The following is an 18,236-nucleotide window of genomic DNA, read 5'->3' on the forward strand; positions in this document are numbered from 1 at the left end:
CTAGCTTTGTTGTCTGCAGACTAAAGTCCAGATTGGCTCCTCCAAATATGACAAATGGAGTTTGGTTACTGATAAATAAATGCAGTAAACTTAATTTGTTTTAAAAACATTTAATACTTGGCTGATATGTTATTTTATAGCAGTACAACAGCAATTCCTTGTAATTACAAGGTGTTTACTGTTCCTTTAAATAAGTGCATATATAATGCAGCCATGGATTGCCTGCCCTACTACTGGAATCAGAATTAATTATAGCAAGAACTTGGTTCTTGTTGCCATGGGGTATATTGAGGAAGAAATGATTTTGTTAAAAGTAAGCACTGTTTAATTAAATAAACACAACCCGTGGCTGTGCACACGTTTGATTCCTACTATGCTGTGAGTGCTGATTGTGTCAGGTGACACTGATTTAGAGAGTGTGTAGGAAGCATATGCGCATGCGTGCTGCCTACAGCCTTATATGTAGCTCTTTAAGAGTTATCTATGTGGCAGTGATAATCAGAAGCACTTTGGCAGTATTATGATTCTAATTATATATGAAATGCACTGCTGTGAACTAACCTTTCAGAAAAAATACAAAGGATCTTAGTTGACAATCCAACCAAGATGGACGGTTTAGGTTAAGTTACACATTAAAATATGGCCAAATATAATGAAGTACTTTTTATTACTCATGTTATAAAAAATAATTACAGGTACTAAATCTTGGTGTGGCTATGGGACCAAGTGTAAACAACAATATCTTATGTCAGTTATGGAACATTTACCTGTCATAATACAGTTTATACATGGAACGTAAAGGTAGTTTTATATCATTTGTATTAATACTTTTGTATACATAGTACCATCAGAAAGATAGTTCAGTATTTTAATCAGGATACAGTTGTTGTATTATAAATACAGACTAGCATTTGCATTTTAGAACACAAAAACTTAATCAAAGACCTGAAAAATATTTAACCCCTTTATGTTGGGGGCAAGTCTTTATCATCCACTTGCTTGAAAAACAAATCATGCAGTCGTTGATGCGATCACGTGATTTCAAGGCCTGGATTAGATCTTGGGGGTCTGCCTACAATGGTAGACACGACCCCTGTTGTATTTACCATTGACTTAAAGGAGGAGGGTGCAGGATGCCAGAAAAGGTAGGACGCTCCATACCATCCTAACTGTGTTAAAGCCCAGCACTGTTAGGACGGCATGGAACATCCTAACGGCGTCTAAGGGTTAAATAAAGCACAATTCCACTGGAGTGTTGTCTGTAAACAGAAGCAAAGTCAAATGCATGCACTTAATCACACTAGCTATTTTTCCTATGAGTGGCGGCTGGTGAATTTTGGAGATGGTGGAGCACTACACCCCACCCCTTGAAATAAAGCCCTTTCCACATATGGCTCCTCCCATATCACTACAAATTTGTTTTTATATATATGTATATATGTATATGTATATGTATGTGTGTATATATATATATGTGTATATATATATATATATATATATATATATATATATATATATATATATATATATGTAGTCTTATTTTAAAATACCAACTTTTAGATACCATTTTAAGAGGCTAGTTTAAAAAATGCCTCTTGGCTAAGCTGGATTCTTAAGTTCAGCATGTGCAACATGATCTAAGCACCCCCAAGGCCCACCATCACCACAGTTCACCACTATGTGGTTTATTAATTTCAGGAATTGGAGAGTGAAAGCTGTGTATACTGGAATAGTACATAGATCCAGTACATACAGGGATAAAAACCAAGCTCTGTTTGTAGGTGTCTGCTTTCTATACCAATTTGTACTAATGGCTGGTTGTTGGTGTCTAAATGAAAACCGTAAGATAATTTAATGAGGGCAAAGCACAGATTATAACTGATACCACCAGCTTTATTATTACTGTGAACATAGCTCAGTCAGTATCTATTGCTACACAGTCACTACCATTCCTGTTCCTATTAATGTTATGCAAGAAGGTTATTTCTGAATTTCCTATGGATACTACATTTTTATTGCTCTTGGACCTAGGAAATAAAATCTTTCTGCTCCTTTACTAAAGTTACTTTACTGGGAAGTGTTGTTAACATATTAAGAATGTGTTTTTCCCCCCAGACATATGGTAATATGGGTTTTTATCTAGCAATTTGGAGTGTCCGAAGATTCCACAATAAACTCTCTTAGAAGCTGCTGGATTTATAAATGTTACAAGTGTAGGTGGTGTTAACCTTTTAATGCCGTTATGCGTTCTATTCCATCCTAACCGCGCTGGGCTTTAGCGCCGTTAGGACGGAATAGAACGTCCTAGCTGTTTGGCTGTCCTGAAGCCAACAGCGATTCCTGGATGTGATCGCGGTCTGGAGGGCGTGCCTAGCATCATAGGAACGTTGTTCCGATGTAGACAAATTGACCCTGTCGTGAAAGGGTTGTATAAGTGAATTCACTACTTTTAAAGCCTTGTAAAAAAAACGAATGCTTACATTTCATAATATAACACTAGAGGGCAGTGTTTCCCAAGTTTATGTATTCATTCATAAATCCCTTCTAAGCACATTTTATTAAACAATCTAGAGTAAGCAATATTGATGCCTTATTTATTTGTATATTAAAATAAATACAATTCCTTAAGTATGTTCGTGTATATTTGAATCCAGCTACATGTTATCTTAGGTGCCAAGCAGTTTTATTTAATATATGTAGAATAAGCTTAAAAAATAAGCCAAGGATAAAATTCTCTTCACAAACATGCATACGGCTTTCTGAGATAATCAGACCTTTCTACATACTGATCTTCCCAAACATGGAAATTCTTAGTTTCTATGTTAACGCTTCCTGAAGTTCCTGTCCGTTTTTGGTCTAGACTATTAGTCTGCAGCCACTACTGAATCTGGCTTGCCCAGGTTTTCTACCCGGAAAATAAAATTGCTACTGATTTATATGAATATTTACTTAAAGGGACACTCAAGTCAAAATTACACTTTCATGATTCTGATAGAGCAGCAATATTAAACAACCTTTCAATTTACTTCCAATAACAAAATGTGCACAGTGTTTTTATAGTTACACTTTTTGAGTCACCAGCTCATACTGAGCATGTGTAAGAATTCACAGAATATACAATATGCATCTGTGATTGGCTGTGGCTGTCACATGATACAGGAGGATTGGAAATAGACATAACTTTGAAAATTGTCAGAAAAAATTCTACTACTCATTTGAAGTTTATACTAAGTGCTATCTTGTTATCATGCATTTGTCGATTATGCAAAGCTACTGTATTTACTGGTCCTTTAGTAAATATTCATATTATCAAGTAACAATTTTTTTATAGCATCAAATAAACATCAACATTCATCAGAAAGAGGAAACTTTATAAAAATGTGAAAACAAAGTTTCATACCCAAGGCTTGTATATTCCTCTCAATCCTTGACTAGAAAACCTTAATCCTCACAACTACTACGCAGACACCCCAAGCGCTGCAATCTGTGTGTATAAGGAAGGACGAGTCACTGCTACTAATCTGGAAGTTCAGTCAAAACGGTTCAACACCAGATTATTAGCAATGACTTGTCACTACTTTCTCACCCTTTTCTCTGATGACCCGGCGATTACTAGCATGTTCTCTACTTTCCACAGCCGTGCGGAGGCTGTGCTCAGCTGCTGCATAGCCTGTAGCATAGGTGATGTCATGACATGACTAAGAGCCACATTGGCTTGAAACGTATGTATGGACCCAGGATAAGAAAATAAAGGTCTTTTAACCAATATGGTGGCTGGAGTTTTTTGAAGTTTGTGATTGTGCTGAGGACTTGGCAAGTCTGTTGCTCCGTGCCCCACAAGAGAAAGATTCAGGTGTGCTGTTTTCCACTTTTTGGATTTGCTGCATAGGTGATGTCACCAGCCGGTGGGGAGGGGGTATCAAACCACAGGCAGCACGCCGTAGCTAACAAGTAAGCTTGTAGGAGCTGAGGCCCTTGCTGACTAAGAGAATCAGTCAGTCACATAAGAACAGTACAATAACAGCACTATACTAGCACTGCCGCATATGCACTGCATTTCCCACCAAGTGCACTCCACGGAGACCAACCCCCCTCCCCCCCACATATATTTGTAAACCTTCCCCAGCCAATGGGAGGTTAGCAGACCGTTAGAGCCTAGATGTCCCCTATGTTACTAGATAGGGTGACGTCAGAAATTCCTTTAAAGAGACTGAAGAAACATGTGATAAGTTCTCTCAGAAAGGTCAGATTGCAAAAACGCCCTGCCTGAGAACACTTTGCAAATGCAAGAATTTTTTTGTTTGTTATGCAATTAATTTGTTCTCTGGATAGTAGAAAATGTTATAATAATAGAAAGTATTACACAGCTCCCAGCTGGCAAAATGTTCTGTGGATAACTCTGCTGATGAAAAAAGTCTGGATTTTTGCGTGATTCTGGAATTCCTGATTTGGGTAAAAGTACTTGTAATTTGAAAAAAGAAAAAAGCAATCTACACTGTGATGAAGGGATGTGTTAAATGTAATGCGTAACTTCTAAGTTACATTACATAGATAACTAAATATGTGATCTGGGGGGATATAAAGCCTTCAAAATCTTATATAAAATCTTGCAAATTGAAGGCAGTTGTCACCAGAAAGTAGCAAATTAATATTTGTGCGTTTCCTGTTTGATGGAACAGCAAAGTTAAGACATCTCAGATCAAATTTAATATATACTTCCCATATTAAAGGGACATTGTACTGTAAAATGGTTTCCTTTTTAACTCTTTCCCAGTGATCCATTTTACCTGTTGAAATTTATTACACTTTTTACAAGTTGTTTAGCAGTACTGGATATAGAAAATCTATTGGGCCATTGTAAAAAAAAAAAAAAATTACATGCTCTAATCCGTTAGAATAGACATCCTCAAACTTGGCCCTCCAGAGGTTTTGGAACTACATTTCCCATGATGCTAAGCCAGCTGATATGCTGGCTGAGCATCATGGGAAATGTAGTTCCGAAACCTCTGGAGGGCCAAGTTTGAGGGTGTCTGCGTTAGAACATAAAATTTTAGGATTGCACTGTGTTTTTATCCTCTGCAATGGGGTTAAACACACATTAAAAATATCACTCTGGACTTGTGGTGCACTGCTGGTCCGGATCGGAACTTGGCGCAGATCCAATCAGCAGCCCTAGTTGCACGACTCAGATGTGCAACTAGTGCTGCTGATTGGGTCAGCGTCATTTTCCACTCAGGACCAGCATTGCGCCACAAGTCCCGAGCAATATTTCTACTGTGTATATAACCCCATTGCATTGTTGATAGTGTTAAAATTGCATGCTCTAAAGGATTAGAACATGACATTTTAAAATTATAATGGCCCTTTATGCAAGAGGCCGCAGTAGAAATTAACATCCCAGTTGGGATGGGAGAGAGCCCAGACTAGCTTCTTTGAATACCGTGTTTCTTTAAATCTGTTTCTTTGCAGGGAACTATGTACTGACATACCTAGCAACACGGCCCAAGCTGGCCTCTTTTGTGACTCAGGCGTTAATACAGCTGTATGCTCGTATCACCAAGTTGGGTTGGTTCGACTGTCAGAAAGAGGACTACGTGTTCAGAAGCGTTATTGTGGATGTGACGCGCTTCTTGCAGGTTAGAGATTTGACAAGACATCTTCACATTAACTGTTTATTCTGTGCCCACATAGCATAGCTTTTACCCTCTGCATATCTGCCCATTCGAAGCATCCTCTGTAAATTTTATTACTCACCATTTCATTAGCCTTGAAATATACTATTTAGTATTAAACCTTTTTAGTGTTCAATTCACACACACATACCACTACTTTAAAAAAGGGAAAAAATATTGAGCACAATTCAGCTAATTTCATCATCATTTTTTCTTACAGGACAGTGTAGAATATTGTGTAATCGGAGTCAGCATATTATCTCATTTAACTAATGAAATCAATCAGGTGAGTGCTGGGACTGAAGTATTATATGTTGTTTGTATGGTGTGATAGCTTTCTCTATTGTATGGTAAAATGTTGTCAGTTAGTTACATGACCATAATAAAACATACATTTTCTCAATAGGCTATGAGTACCAAGTGAGACCCTTCTCAAATGAGCTTGCAATATGGGTGGATAGGTGTACAGTTTTGAGCAATTGAAAACACAATACTCTAGGGTCCTTATTCAAATGAAAAAATACTGTACAGCAGCTCAGATGATTTTTTTTTATTTTTAACTACTTAAAACCTGTTCCAATTAATACATGAAACTGCTGAATTATTGACTTTATTTTTTTATATACATTATGTTTGTGTTTCCAAGTATGGAAATGCAAAAAAAACAAATAAAATGTATATGACAGGCTTTCAAAGTAGGTTTTTGCAAGGATTTTCAAAAACCTGCATGGAAACAAAAGACACACAGCCAGAGTAAAAGTAGCATTCAGATTATTAAAGAAAGCAGTAAATAGTCTGAATTATATTTATTTACCTCCATACATTCTTTTAATCTTCTTCTTTGCACACATTTTTTGTAAAGGTATAATTTCACACCCCAAAGTTGCAGTGTAACCCACTGCAGCGGCTGCCCCCCCCAGAATACGCACAGTCACAAGGGACTGATCATGCTGTTCATTTAAACCAGCAGATGTTCCTGACTCTTCCTTAGTGAGGTCCCACATGGAATGCGGATTACACAGTAGCAATACGTTTCTGACTTAAAACTGACTTAAAGGGACATAAACCCCCCCCAAAAAAACTAATGATTTAGACAGAGCATACAATTTTAAACAACTTTCCAATTTACTTCTATTATTTAATTATATTATATATATATATATACCTATTGTCATTGGCTCACCCATTTGTTTAGTTAGAAACCAGTAGTACATTGCTGCTCCTTCAATAAATGATACCAAGAGAATAAAGCAAATTTGATAATAGAAGTAAACTGGAAAGTTGTTTAATATTGTATGTTCTACCTTAATCATGAAAGAGAAAATTTTTGGGTTTCATGTCCCTTTAATTCTTCCCACGCACATTTTTTTATTTGAGTTTATTTATGCCCAAAGTACCGGAAAATAGTTTAGCATTTTTGCTATCACTCTGTTTAAACAGAAATGGAGCCTTTTTTTTTTCTTTCTTTTTTTTTAATTCACCTATGAACACTATATGTATTTTCAAAGTAGACATCCCAAGATATTAATCTAGGCTAGGGGGTTTTAAACCTGTACTCAAGCCTCCCTAACAGGTCATATTTTCAGGATATCTGAACTGGAGCGCAGGTGACATAACCAACTGATTAGTAAACCTGGATACTAACCTGCTCTCACCCAAGGTAAACCTGAAAATCTGTCCTGTAAGGGAAGCCTGAGAACAGGTTTGAAAAACCCTGGCCTCCAAATACAATCGTATAAAAAAAAAAAGTTACCAGATCATTAACAAGATGAAGTTAATATTTGTACAGCAAAATTAGATCTTGAGAAGGGCGGTAAGTCGTTTATTTTTCCTCTACAACTGTGATTTCATGTTGGATACATAGTTACTATATAAGGGGTTACTTAATTATACAGGAGAAAGTACAGAGGGTGTTGTTAAAGAATTGCTAATATTGGACGTACTTTTGTCCTCAATCTCCGAAGTGGAGTTAAATATACAGTTCAGGTATCCAGCCGATCAATATTATTTATCATGGCCGGGTGTAACGATGACGTCAGGAAAGAAAGATTTGCACAACTATTTAAGGGCACAGCCACAGCAAGTACTATAGTGGACATTAATATAAAAGTGGATTTGAATACTCTTTTTGCCAATAAAGAAAAGTTGAGTGTCAAGGAACTAAAACTTTGGTGGGATATTGAATTCCTGGAATTGTACGTTAAAGAAAAAAAAGATACCAAGGGGATTGAGAATAAAAAAATATCCTGCTTTTCATAGAGAATTCCCACAGTTTATGGTTGGATGGAATGAGGCATTGAGTGACTGCTCTATATTTTTGATGGAAAAATTTATAAAGTTTAAGAAGGAACAAAGAGAGGGTTTACTTAGTGAAATTGAGCAGTTGACTAGGGATATGGAGGTTTTTAAAGGGGAAACCAACTTTGAACCGTATCTGAAACAACTTAATGATACTCTGGAAGAATTGAACAATGAACTATCTGATAATAAATATAAGAAGTATGAAAGAGATAACAAGGACTATGAGCTTAACGTGGTATATAATTGGAACACAGCGAAACAGTTAACAACTGGAAAAGCTAAAAAGAGTAAGAACAAGAGTGGAAAAAATAACAAAAATTAATCTAAAAATAGTGAGAACAAAGCCAATAGTTCCAGAAAAGTTACTTTCTCAAGCTTTGAGAGTTCAACTTCCAGAAATGAATCCAATACAAATGAACAAGATATTCCCATATCCACATCTACACCAAAAAATATTCTCCCAGAAAGATCCATTCAAGAAATGGGAGCAAGAACAAAAAACGGGTAGCTGACAGAGGAGCAAAAAGGAGAGGTGCGAGGGATGAAGGCACCACGCTACCCGAGTTGACAGAACTCCAAGACGTACAATTACAAGAAACAAAGGAATTAAAAATGATTAACTTCTATAGCTTTAAGTGGCTTTGAAAAATCTATGCTTTTTAAAGGTCTGGGTTTTGCTCCTTCACGGGACTTTGATTTATTTAATACTATCCTGGATTTGAGTAAGTTTGTTAGGAAGATCACATTAAAGAAGCATTTTAAAGATAATAGTGAGGAAAATACATGAATTGAAAATTATGTATCTGAAAAATTATTTTAGGTTCCGATGTAAGGCTAAATTTTGAAGAGCTTTGTGATATAGTCTCTGTGTGATTTACAACAGGGTGATATTAGTGATAATAAAACTGGACAGCAACCATTAAATGAAATTAAAATGAGTAATTTCTATCCTGTACAAGCATGCAATGATGATATAGAGATATTTCACTCTATTATTGAGCAAGATCTGGTGAATTTGTCAAATAGTGTATCCAAGAAATATAAATACAGCGGTAACTTTAAAAAAAGAGAGAGATAGATGCCCTTAAAAGAAAAAAGAAAAATCCGGATTTGGTGATCCTTGATTCAGATAATGGTGGGTCTATAGTCATCCTAAATAAACAACAGTATTTAGATGAAGCCTATAGACAAATAGGAGATAGTGATACATATATAAAATTGACATTCAATCCTACAAATAAGTTTTTGGGTAAATTAAAGCATATACTGGATAATGCTTTTGAGCGTTCAGTTTTAACAAATAAAATGAGTGAATACATATTTGTTAAATATCCAAGAGTACCAGTATTTAAATATTTACCTAAAGTACATAAGTGTTTAGTTAATCTTCCAGGACGCCCTATTATCTCTGCCATTGAGTCCCTTGGAGAGAGATTGGGTGAATGGGTGGACGCACAATAACAGCCGGTGGTCCAGTCACTCCCTGGTTTCTTGAGATACACGTAACGCCTATTGACATCATTAAGAGGGCAGGAGTGGGATATTAAAACATCATTTGTGACATAGATGTTGTATCCCTATATTCATGCATACCGCATGAATTGGGGATTGCAGCTGTGAATAGAATGCTTTTGTAAATGTTCCAACTATGCAGAAGATCTGATTGGATTTATTATTGAAGCTATCACTTTTTTGCTTAATCACAGTTAGTTTGTGTTTAATGCTGAATTTGTTGTTCAGAAAAGGGGCACAGCGATGGGGGAAAAATTTGCCCCATCGTATACCAACCTTTATTTGGCAGATTTTGAGGAAGGAGCTATCTTTGGATCTGATAACATGTATAGAAAGAATATTAAATTTTATACAAGGTATAGCGATGATATGCTCCTATTTTGGAAGGGTGACACTGAAAATCTTGGGGTCTTTGAACGACATCTAAATAATAATGAGGGAAATTTGAAATTCACGTTCAGTTCCTTAAAGGAATGTATTCCATATTTAGATGTCAGACTGAGCCATGAAGATGATTTGGTTGTCTCAGAGGTTTATAGGAAGGATATTTCAGGAAACACGATTCTTAGAGCAGACTCGTCTCATCCTTATCACTTAAAAAAAAGAATACCAAAAGGACAATAAATAAGGCTGGGACGAAACTGTACTACAATAAAGAAATACTGGCAACATGCAAACTCCTTAACTGAGAGGCTTTGTGATAGGGGTTATGATTTAACAACTTTGAAGGACTTATCAACGAAGGTTTCTGGTATGGATAGAGAATCTTTATTAAAAGAGGTTAAAAACAAAAATAAAGGATTTAGGAAAGGAAGCATTAACTTTGTTACAACTTTCAGTAGACAATTTGGAGAAATACGTAGTATTATCCAGAAAAGGTTAACTATTTTAGAACGCGATATAGATCTTAAGGATGTTTCCAAAAGGTGTAACTTTGTCTCCCGAAAATCAAAAACCATAGGAGACATTGTCAGAATTTTTTTGGGGGAAAAATGAACCAAAGGGAAAATAACAACAAGAACTTGGCTTTCAGTCAAGCAAGGGTTTAATAGATGTGGGAGTAAACCTTGTAAAAACTGTAACTATTTAAAAACTGGGGATACTTTTGTATCCACACAAACTAAGAAAGAGTATAAGATACAAAATCGTATAAACTGCAATTCCACCTTTGTTGTGTATCTAATTACTTGCAATATTTGCAAAATGCAATACGTAGGGTTAACCTCTAGATTTTTAAAGGACAGGATCAGGGAGCACCTTCTATCCCTGGAAGCTGAAATACCAAAAAAGAATAAAAAACAGAGGCGCCACCATGGCCTAATATCGCCGGTACAGGTAAAATGAGCAGCAATATGAGAATGTGAATACTCACAAACATAAAGCACCCCACTGGTGCTAGTAGAGCAGACTGACACTTCTCAGTGGTTCAGCACACTGTATCCAAAGCGCAGAGACAGTCAGGAATCCTCTGACACTCCAATGTATATGTGCCTATGGATAAAGGAAAAAGCAACACGACATGGCCCAATATCATCAAGACAAGGGGAAAATAATACCAATTGCTTGCACTTACAAGATGGTGGGCACCTGCAGGTGCAATCTCAGCAAACTGGAGCCAAAACGTCGCCCAGTAGACTTAAAACAGCAATCCTCAACAGGAACCAGGATCAACGATATAATTTATCACAGGAGGTGATAAAAACACACACAATAGCAAGTGTATAAAAGTATAAAAAGTCTTTATTAACACAGCGACGCATTTCTCAGCCTGCTCAGGGCTGTTTCATCAGGCTATAACAAACATTATAAAACACTTGCTATTTAACAGGAATCTAAAAACAAATAGGCTATTGTGATTGGATAATCAATTAGCAGAAACACAATTGGCAAAAAAACCACACCTAACTATAATCACCTTTGTGTGGTTGTTAAGGTAACCTTTGTAAACACATGTAGGTAAGATGATACTTAAACATGTTAAACCTCCTTACAAATACAATGTATAAATAGATGTATAAAACATACAATATAACTAAAAAATAACTAAAAAACTACATTAAACATAACATTTTTGTCCAAAGTCTATCTCTATAGGACATATTAAAAATTAATATAAATCATAGAACCATTGCTATTATCTATATAAATAAACCCAAAGTGCATCTAAAGTAACTGCCTATACATTCTCTCAATTTGAATCTCCTTAGTTTCTCAGTATGCTGCGAGTCTGATACTCGTAATATTAATGTTGCCACTTGTTGAGACTAACTGATTGATCTCAAACGTTAGATAACACATTAGTGCTGACTTACGGTTTATTAGGGTAACGTATGATTGTCTTGAGCAGACTTTCCACACTTTATACACCCATTCAATGAATCAAGTGTGACAGGCAGCAAAGGCTTGTTTATACAAGTGATCTTATTGGGTCTTCTCTAGACAGCCTTTTAACACACTTCTCATGATAGGCTCATTGTTACTCTATCACGGATAGGATGTTTCTTGCTCACTTCCCCATCACAATTGACAGATCTGCAGTTTTTTAATATTTGCAGTCTGTTCTGGATTTCTATATCCAAAGCTGCATTTAAGACATCTGTTCACAAAACAGTTATGGCACTATTATTTTCTTGTCTAAGGAGTTACAGCTCTACTTTTGAAGTAATAGTACTAATACAAATATCAAACTAAACAGTTATGGAAAGTCTGCTCAAGACAATCATACGTTACCCTAATAAACCGTAAGTCAGCACTAATGTGTTATCTAACGTTTGAGATCAATCAGTTAGTCTCAACAAGTGGCAACATTAATATTACGAGTATCAGACTCGCAGCATACTGAGAAACTAAGGAGATTCAAATTGAGAGAATGTATAGGCAGTTACTTTAGATGCACTTTGGGTTTATTTATATAGATAATAGCAATGGTTCTATGATTTATATTAATTTTTAATATGTCCTATAGAGATAGACTTTGGACAAAAATGTTATGTTTAATGTAGTTTTTTAGTTATTTTGTATTGTATGTTTTATACATCTATTTATACATTGTATTTGTAAGGAGGTTTAACATGTTTAAGTATCATCTTACCTACATGTGTTTACAAAGGTTACCTTAACAACCACACAAAGGTGATTATAGTTAGGTGTGTGTTTTTTGCCAATTGTGTTTCTGCTAATTGATTATCCAATCACAATAGCCTATTTGTTTTAGATTCCTGTTAAATAGCAAGTGTTTTATAATGTTTGTTATAGCCTGATGAAACAGCCCTGAGCAGGCTGAGAAACGCGTCTCTGTGTTAATAAAGACTTTTTATACTTTTATACACTTGCTATTGTGTGTGTTTTTATCACCTCCTGTGATAAATTATATCGTTGATCCTGGTTCCTGTTGAGGATTGCTGTTTTAAATCTACTGGGCGACGTTTTGGCTCCAGTTTGCTGAGATTGCACCTGCAGGTGCCCACCATCTTGCAAGTGCAAGCAATTGGTATTATTTTCCCCTTGTCTTGATGATATTGGGCCATGTCGTGTTGCTTTTTCCTTTATCCATAGGCACATATACATTGGAGTGTCAGAGGATTCCTGACTATCTCTGCGCTTTGGATACAGTGTGCTGAACCACTGAGAAGTGTCAGTCTGCTCTACTAGCACCAGTGGGGTGCTTTATGTTTGTGAGCATTCACATTCTCATATTGCTGCTCATTTTACCTGTACCGGCGATATTAGGCCATGGTGGCGCCTCTGTTTTTTATTCTTTTTTAGATTCCATACTACAGGATAGCCATCCTTTGACAGAGTGCAGCCTCAAACATCTGGAAATTGTCATTACCCTGGACTCATAGACTTTCACATTATCATTATTTGGTTTTGAATTGATTTTATTATTTTTTCCAATCTATGTTTATATTTTAGTAATATATATATATATATTCTTATATATATATATATATATAGTTTTTTACTATTATCATTTTCAGCATTGTGGTTACTTACTTATGTCCACATTTTAGATTTTTTAGGGTTTCATTTATAGTTTTATAATTGTTGCTATTATCATATTTCTAGATTTAGGCCTGGTTTTTTGTTGAGACATAACAAGCACTACCATATCACCTATTATATTGGAACTGAGGAAGCGCCCCCTAAGGGCGTGGTGTGTCCACTGAGTACACACCACTCTCTCCATACATACTGAAATACCAAAAACACTGGTAGCAAAACCTTTTGCTATACATGGTTCACAGCTGAATGCGTTCAGCTTCCAGGGTATTGAATGTGTTTCCCTAGGCCTTAGAGGTGGAGATAAATTTGCTGCTCTAAATAAACATACTTGGGTTTAATTTCCTTGCCAGTGTAGTTGTGTGATGAAATACATCACACAACCATTTGTAGATAAATAATTAGGGTGGTATAATTAGGGTGTGCTGTAGTTCTAAAGAAAGAGCTGTGCCATTAGACCCGTGAAACATAAAACCGAAAACAAATTTAAGATAAGCCCAGAGTGTTATAAAATAACCATACAATGGGTTCAAATACATATAGGATACTTAGTTTTAAACCAAGACAGGTCACAGTGGAGAGGAAGCATTATAATTGTAGTTGTTGGTCGAAAAATTATGTTTGACTCTTTCATTCATATTTTTATACATGTAATAGAGTTATGTTTGTTATTAAGAAACAACTAGATCTATTGTTTAGAAAGATAACTTTACCCGAGGTTACACAGATACGCTCATCTATACTACGTATGCTATCGCTAACGAGAGATGCACTTTATATTATATTATTTGGCATTAGAATGAACTGAGTCATGAATCCACTTTGTAGTTTTAAATTTTATTTTTTTCTGTATAACATATATATGCTTTTATTATGTATGAATTGTATGTATATATATATTTTTTGTAATTTTGTTGTTGTTTATTAGCAATTAGAGAGTATTTGTATGAATTATTGACAAATTTGAAAAATATGCCGAGCAATTTGATTGGCTGTTAACAACTCCTAACTGCTAAATAGTCATGTGTGTCTAGTAAAAAATCAGCTCTGAGAAACAGCTTCAGCTCGAAAGATACCACTATCTTAAAATAGGGAAACCTGACATACACAAACTCATGCGCATGACATGTAAGGAAAATCCCATTAGTTGAAAGTCAATACAATGTCGCGAAACTGCTTGCAATGTCTGACCTAGATCTCCTCCTTACCCCTTTGCCTGGTCCTCCCCCCCCCTCTCTCTCTTCTTTCTCCCCTCACCAAAAATACACGCTCAAACAGACTGTGCATCCTCAAAAAGTTAAAATTCCACTGTTCAGATTTAAGACATGTAAAATGTTAAAATGTGGGCAAATCAATCTCAAGGACTAACAGCGACAGGGGTCTGACTAATAGACCCTCATCATCTGAGAAGAGACTCTGTAATGCCTGTAAGACATTTGAATTTATTATTCAAGCGAGACCCGATTGGTTGAGTATTTACTGTACCCATAGTTGTTGTCTGTAACCTATATTTATTTGATTTTCAATAAAGATTTGTCTTTAAAAAAAAAAAAATCAGCTCTGAGGAAACTCCGTTTGGGCGTGAAACACGTCAGCTGTGTACGTTAAGTGCTGTGCCCTTATTTTGGATTTTAAACTTTGTGCAACAATAAAGTTTTTCTTTTTATACTTGGAGTCCCTGATGTCTAAACCTCATTACAGCACATTGAATGCTGTCACTTGGAATTTAAAATAAAAGTTAACTTTTTTGAAAACTTTGGGTTTCTCACTTAAATTTACACACAACTACTGCAATAAAAATGCAAATAGTTGTAAAGCTTCTCTGGGTTCCCCTTTGTTCAGAAACAGCAGACATCCATGGCTTTGTCATTGTTTTTTGGTAATTAGAAGGCCACTAATTGCAGCTGCGCACTGCACTTCTGAAATTCCTGGCAGCTAAGGGGTTAATCATTTTAGCTTGTAAGGTTAATTTTGCTGCTGTGTTGTGATTATGCTCCTTCCTGACACCTCTCACTCCCTGATCCCTCCCATCAGCTCTTTCCCCTCCACTAGTCCCCAGTACGCATATGAGGATATATGTATCTGTGTGTATGTATATGTGTGTGTATGTGTGTATATATATATATATATATATATATATATATATATATATATATATATGCTTTAAAAATAATGTATTAGGTGTTACTTATGCCAATTTTGAGAGGGGGCCTCGAACCTAACTCCCTCACTTCCCATTGACTTAAATTATAAACTGGGATTCAATTTACAACGGTTTCGATTTACAACCATTCCTTCTGGAACCTAACCCCGGTGTAAACTGAGGGCTACCTGTGTGTGTGTATGTGTATATAAATGTGTAATAAAGTGCACGTCCGCCAGAGGTCCCGTGTCACCTCTTACATATATATCCCAAAGATAAATAACAAGTGGCGCCAGCACTGTTTCTTTAAAAGTAGATAATCTTTATTGGGGTGTCATGGAAGGACAGCAACGTTTCGAGTCACACTGACCCTTAATCATGCTTTTTTTTTTTTCTGTAGTGTAGAAACCCATCACTTCCTCCACCCTGCCTAACATTTTTCCGTAGAGTAGGGAACCTCGCCCCTCCCTCCATATCTCAATATTTCATTGCTCCCACTGGCACCAACGGAAGATTGTTACAGACAGAGACGCTCTCTATAGCGATAATCTATCTAGCTTCATATGGCAAAGGAGCGCGATCAATGCTCCCTTACCATTTGAAGGCAGATGCCTTCTGCCCCCTAGTGGAGCAGGGGATTAAATCAGAGATCATTATACTTGGTTGCATGTCTGTGTGTAGCATGGAACATAGTAAAGAAAAGTTTGTTTCTTTTATATTGAGATGTTTTTTTCAGAAATAAAGCATGTCAAAGTTTCTCACCCGTACATTTTGTTCTAACTAAAATACGTTTCCAGGTGTTTTCAGATATATTTTATGATGAATTAAAGGGACACTGAACCTCAACCTGGGTTGTTCTTGCTGATTGGTGGATAAATTCACCCACCAATAAACAAGTGCTTTCTAGTGTGCTGAACCAAAAATTGTCTGGCTCCTTAGCTTAGATGCCTTTTTCAAATAAAGATAGCAAGAGAACGAAGAAAAATTGATAATAGGAGTAAATTAGAAAGTTGCTTAAAATTGCATGCTCTATCTGAATCACTTAAGAAAAAATTTGGGTTCAGTGTCCCTTTTAGCATACATAGAAGTGAAGCATTAGCTGTAATGTATCACTTGCAGTCTTTACAGGAATGCACAAAATGTTAACGTTTGTATTTGTGTTATTGAAATACTAGTCGATAAGCTTGCCCAGAGGGCAGTCTAATTATTTTTTTAAACTACAGATGTAGAAACACGTTTCCGTAACTCCGCCCACACATAATTTATACTGTATCAATGCATAGTGACTGTATCAATAATGTAGACACTGACAGAAAAAATAAGCATTAATAAAAATGTCAGTGTCTACATTATTTATACAGTCACTATGCATTGTGACTGCATAAATGTGTAGACTGAGCCGCCTCCCTATAATAAACCTAACAGTTCTTTACCTATATTTCCGCCATCCCCAAAAAATTGCAAGTAAAGCTAAATTGAATAACCCCTTAACCGTCATCCACCCACATCGCAATACACCTAATTACCCTATTAACCCCTAAACCGCAAACCCCCCACATCGCAATAAACCTATTTACCCTATTAACCCCTAAACCGCAAAACCTCTACATCGCAATAAACCTATTTACCCTATTAACCCCTAAACCGCAAAACCCCAACATCGCAATAAACCTATTTACCCTATTAACCCCTAAACCTCAAAACCTCTACATTGCAATAAACCTATTTAAATTAACCCCTAAACCGCAAAACCCCAACATCACAATAAACCTATTTACCCTATTAACCCCTAAACCGCAAAACCCCTACATCACAACAAACCTATTTACCCTATTAACCCCTAAACTGCAAAACCCCCACATCACAATACACCTAATTACCCTATTAACCCCTAAACCGTAAAACCCCAACATCACAACAAACCTATTTACCCTATTAACCCCTAAACCTCAAAACCTCTACATTGCAATAAACCTATTTAAATTAACCCCTAAACCGCAAAACCCCAACATCACAATAAACCTATTTACCCTATTAACGCCTAAACCGCAAAACCCCAACATCGCAATAAACCTATTTACCCTATTAACCCCTAAACCCCCACATCGCAATACACCTAATTACCCTATTAACCCCTAAACCGCAAAACCCCAACATCACAACAAACCTATTTACCCTATTAACCCCTAAACCGCAAAACCTCTACATTGCAATAAACCTATTTAAATTAACCCCTAAACCGCAAAACCCCAACATCACAATAAACCTATTTACCCTATTAACCTCTAAACCGCAAAACCCCAACATTGCAATAAACCTATTTACTCCTAAACCACAAAACCCCTACATCGCAATAAACCTATTAACCCCTACATTGCAATAAACCTATTTAACCTATTAACCCCTACATTGCAATAAACCTATTTAACCTATTAACCCCTAAACCGCAAAACCCCTACATCGCAATAAACCTATTTAACTTATTAACCCTTTAAACCGCAAAAACCCACAACGCAAGTAACTATTTAAATAACTAAGTACAGTACACTAACCTAACACCCCCTTAAATAAACCCAAATTACCTAAACTAATATATTCTAAAGTTA

At 36.1% G+C, this 18,236-nt stretch overlaps 1 protein-coding gene across 1 annotated transcript in view; it reads left to right on the forward strand.

Annotated features, from left to right (window-relative positions):
• LOC128644347 (exportin-7-B-like) overlaps positions 1–18,236 on the forward strand; it is a 34,405-nt gene that overhangs the window by 11,223 nt on the left and 4,946 nt on the right. The window contains exons 4-5 of the mRNA XM_053697002.1: positions 5,470–5,636; positions 5,893–5,958. Coding sequence (XP_053552977.1) covers positions 5,470–5,636; positions 5,893–5,958 — 233 coding nt within the window. The remainder of the gene's footprint in view (positions 1–5,469; positions 5,637–5,892; positions 5,959–18,236) is intronic.

Source organism: Bombina bombina, unplaced genomic scaffold (genome assembly GCF_027579735.1).
Source record: "Bombina bombina isolate aBomBom1 unplaced genomic scaffold, aBomBom1.pri scaffold_1185, whole genome shotgun sequence".
Lineage (NCBI taxonomy): Eukaryota > Metazoa > Chordata > Amphibia > Anura > Bombinatoridae > Bombina > Bombina bombina.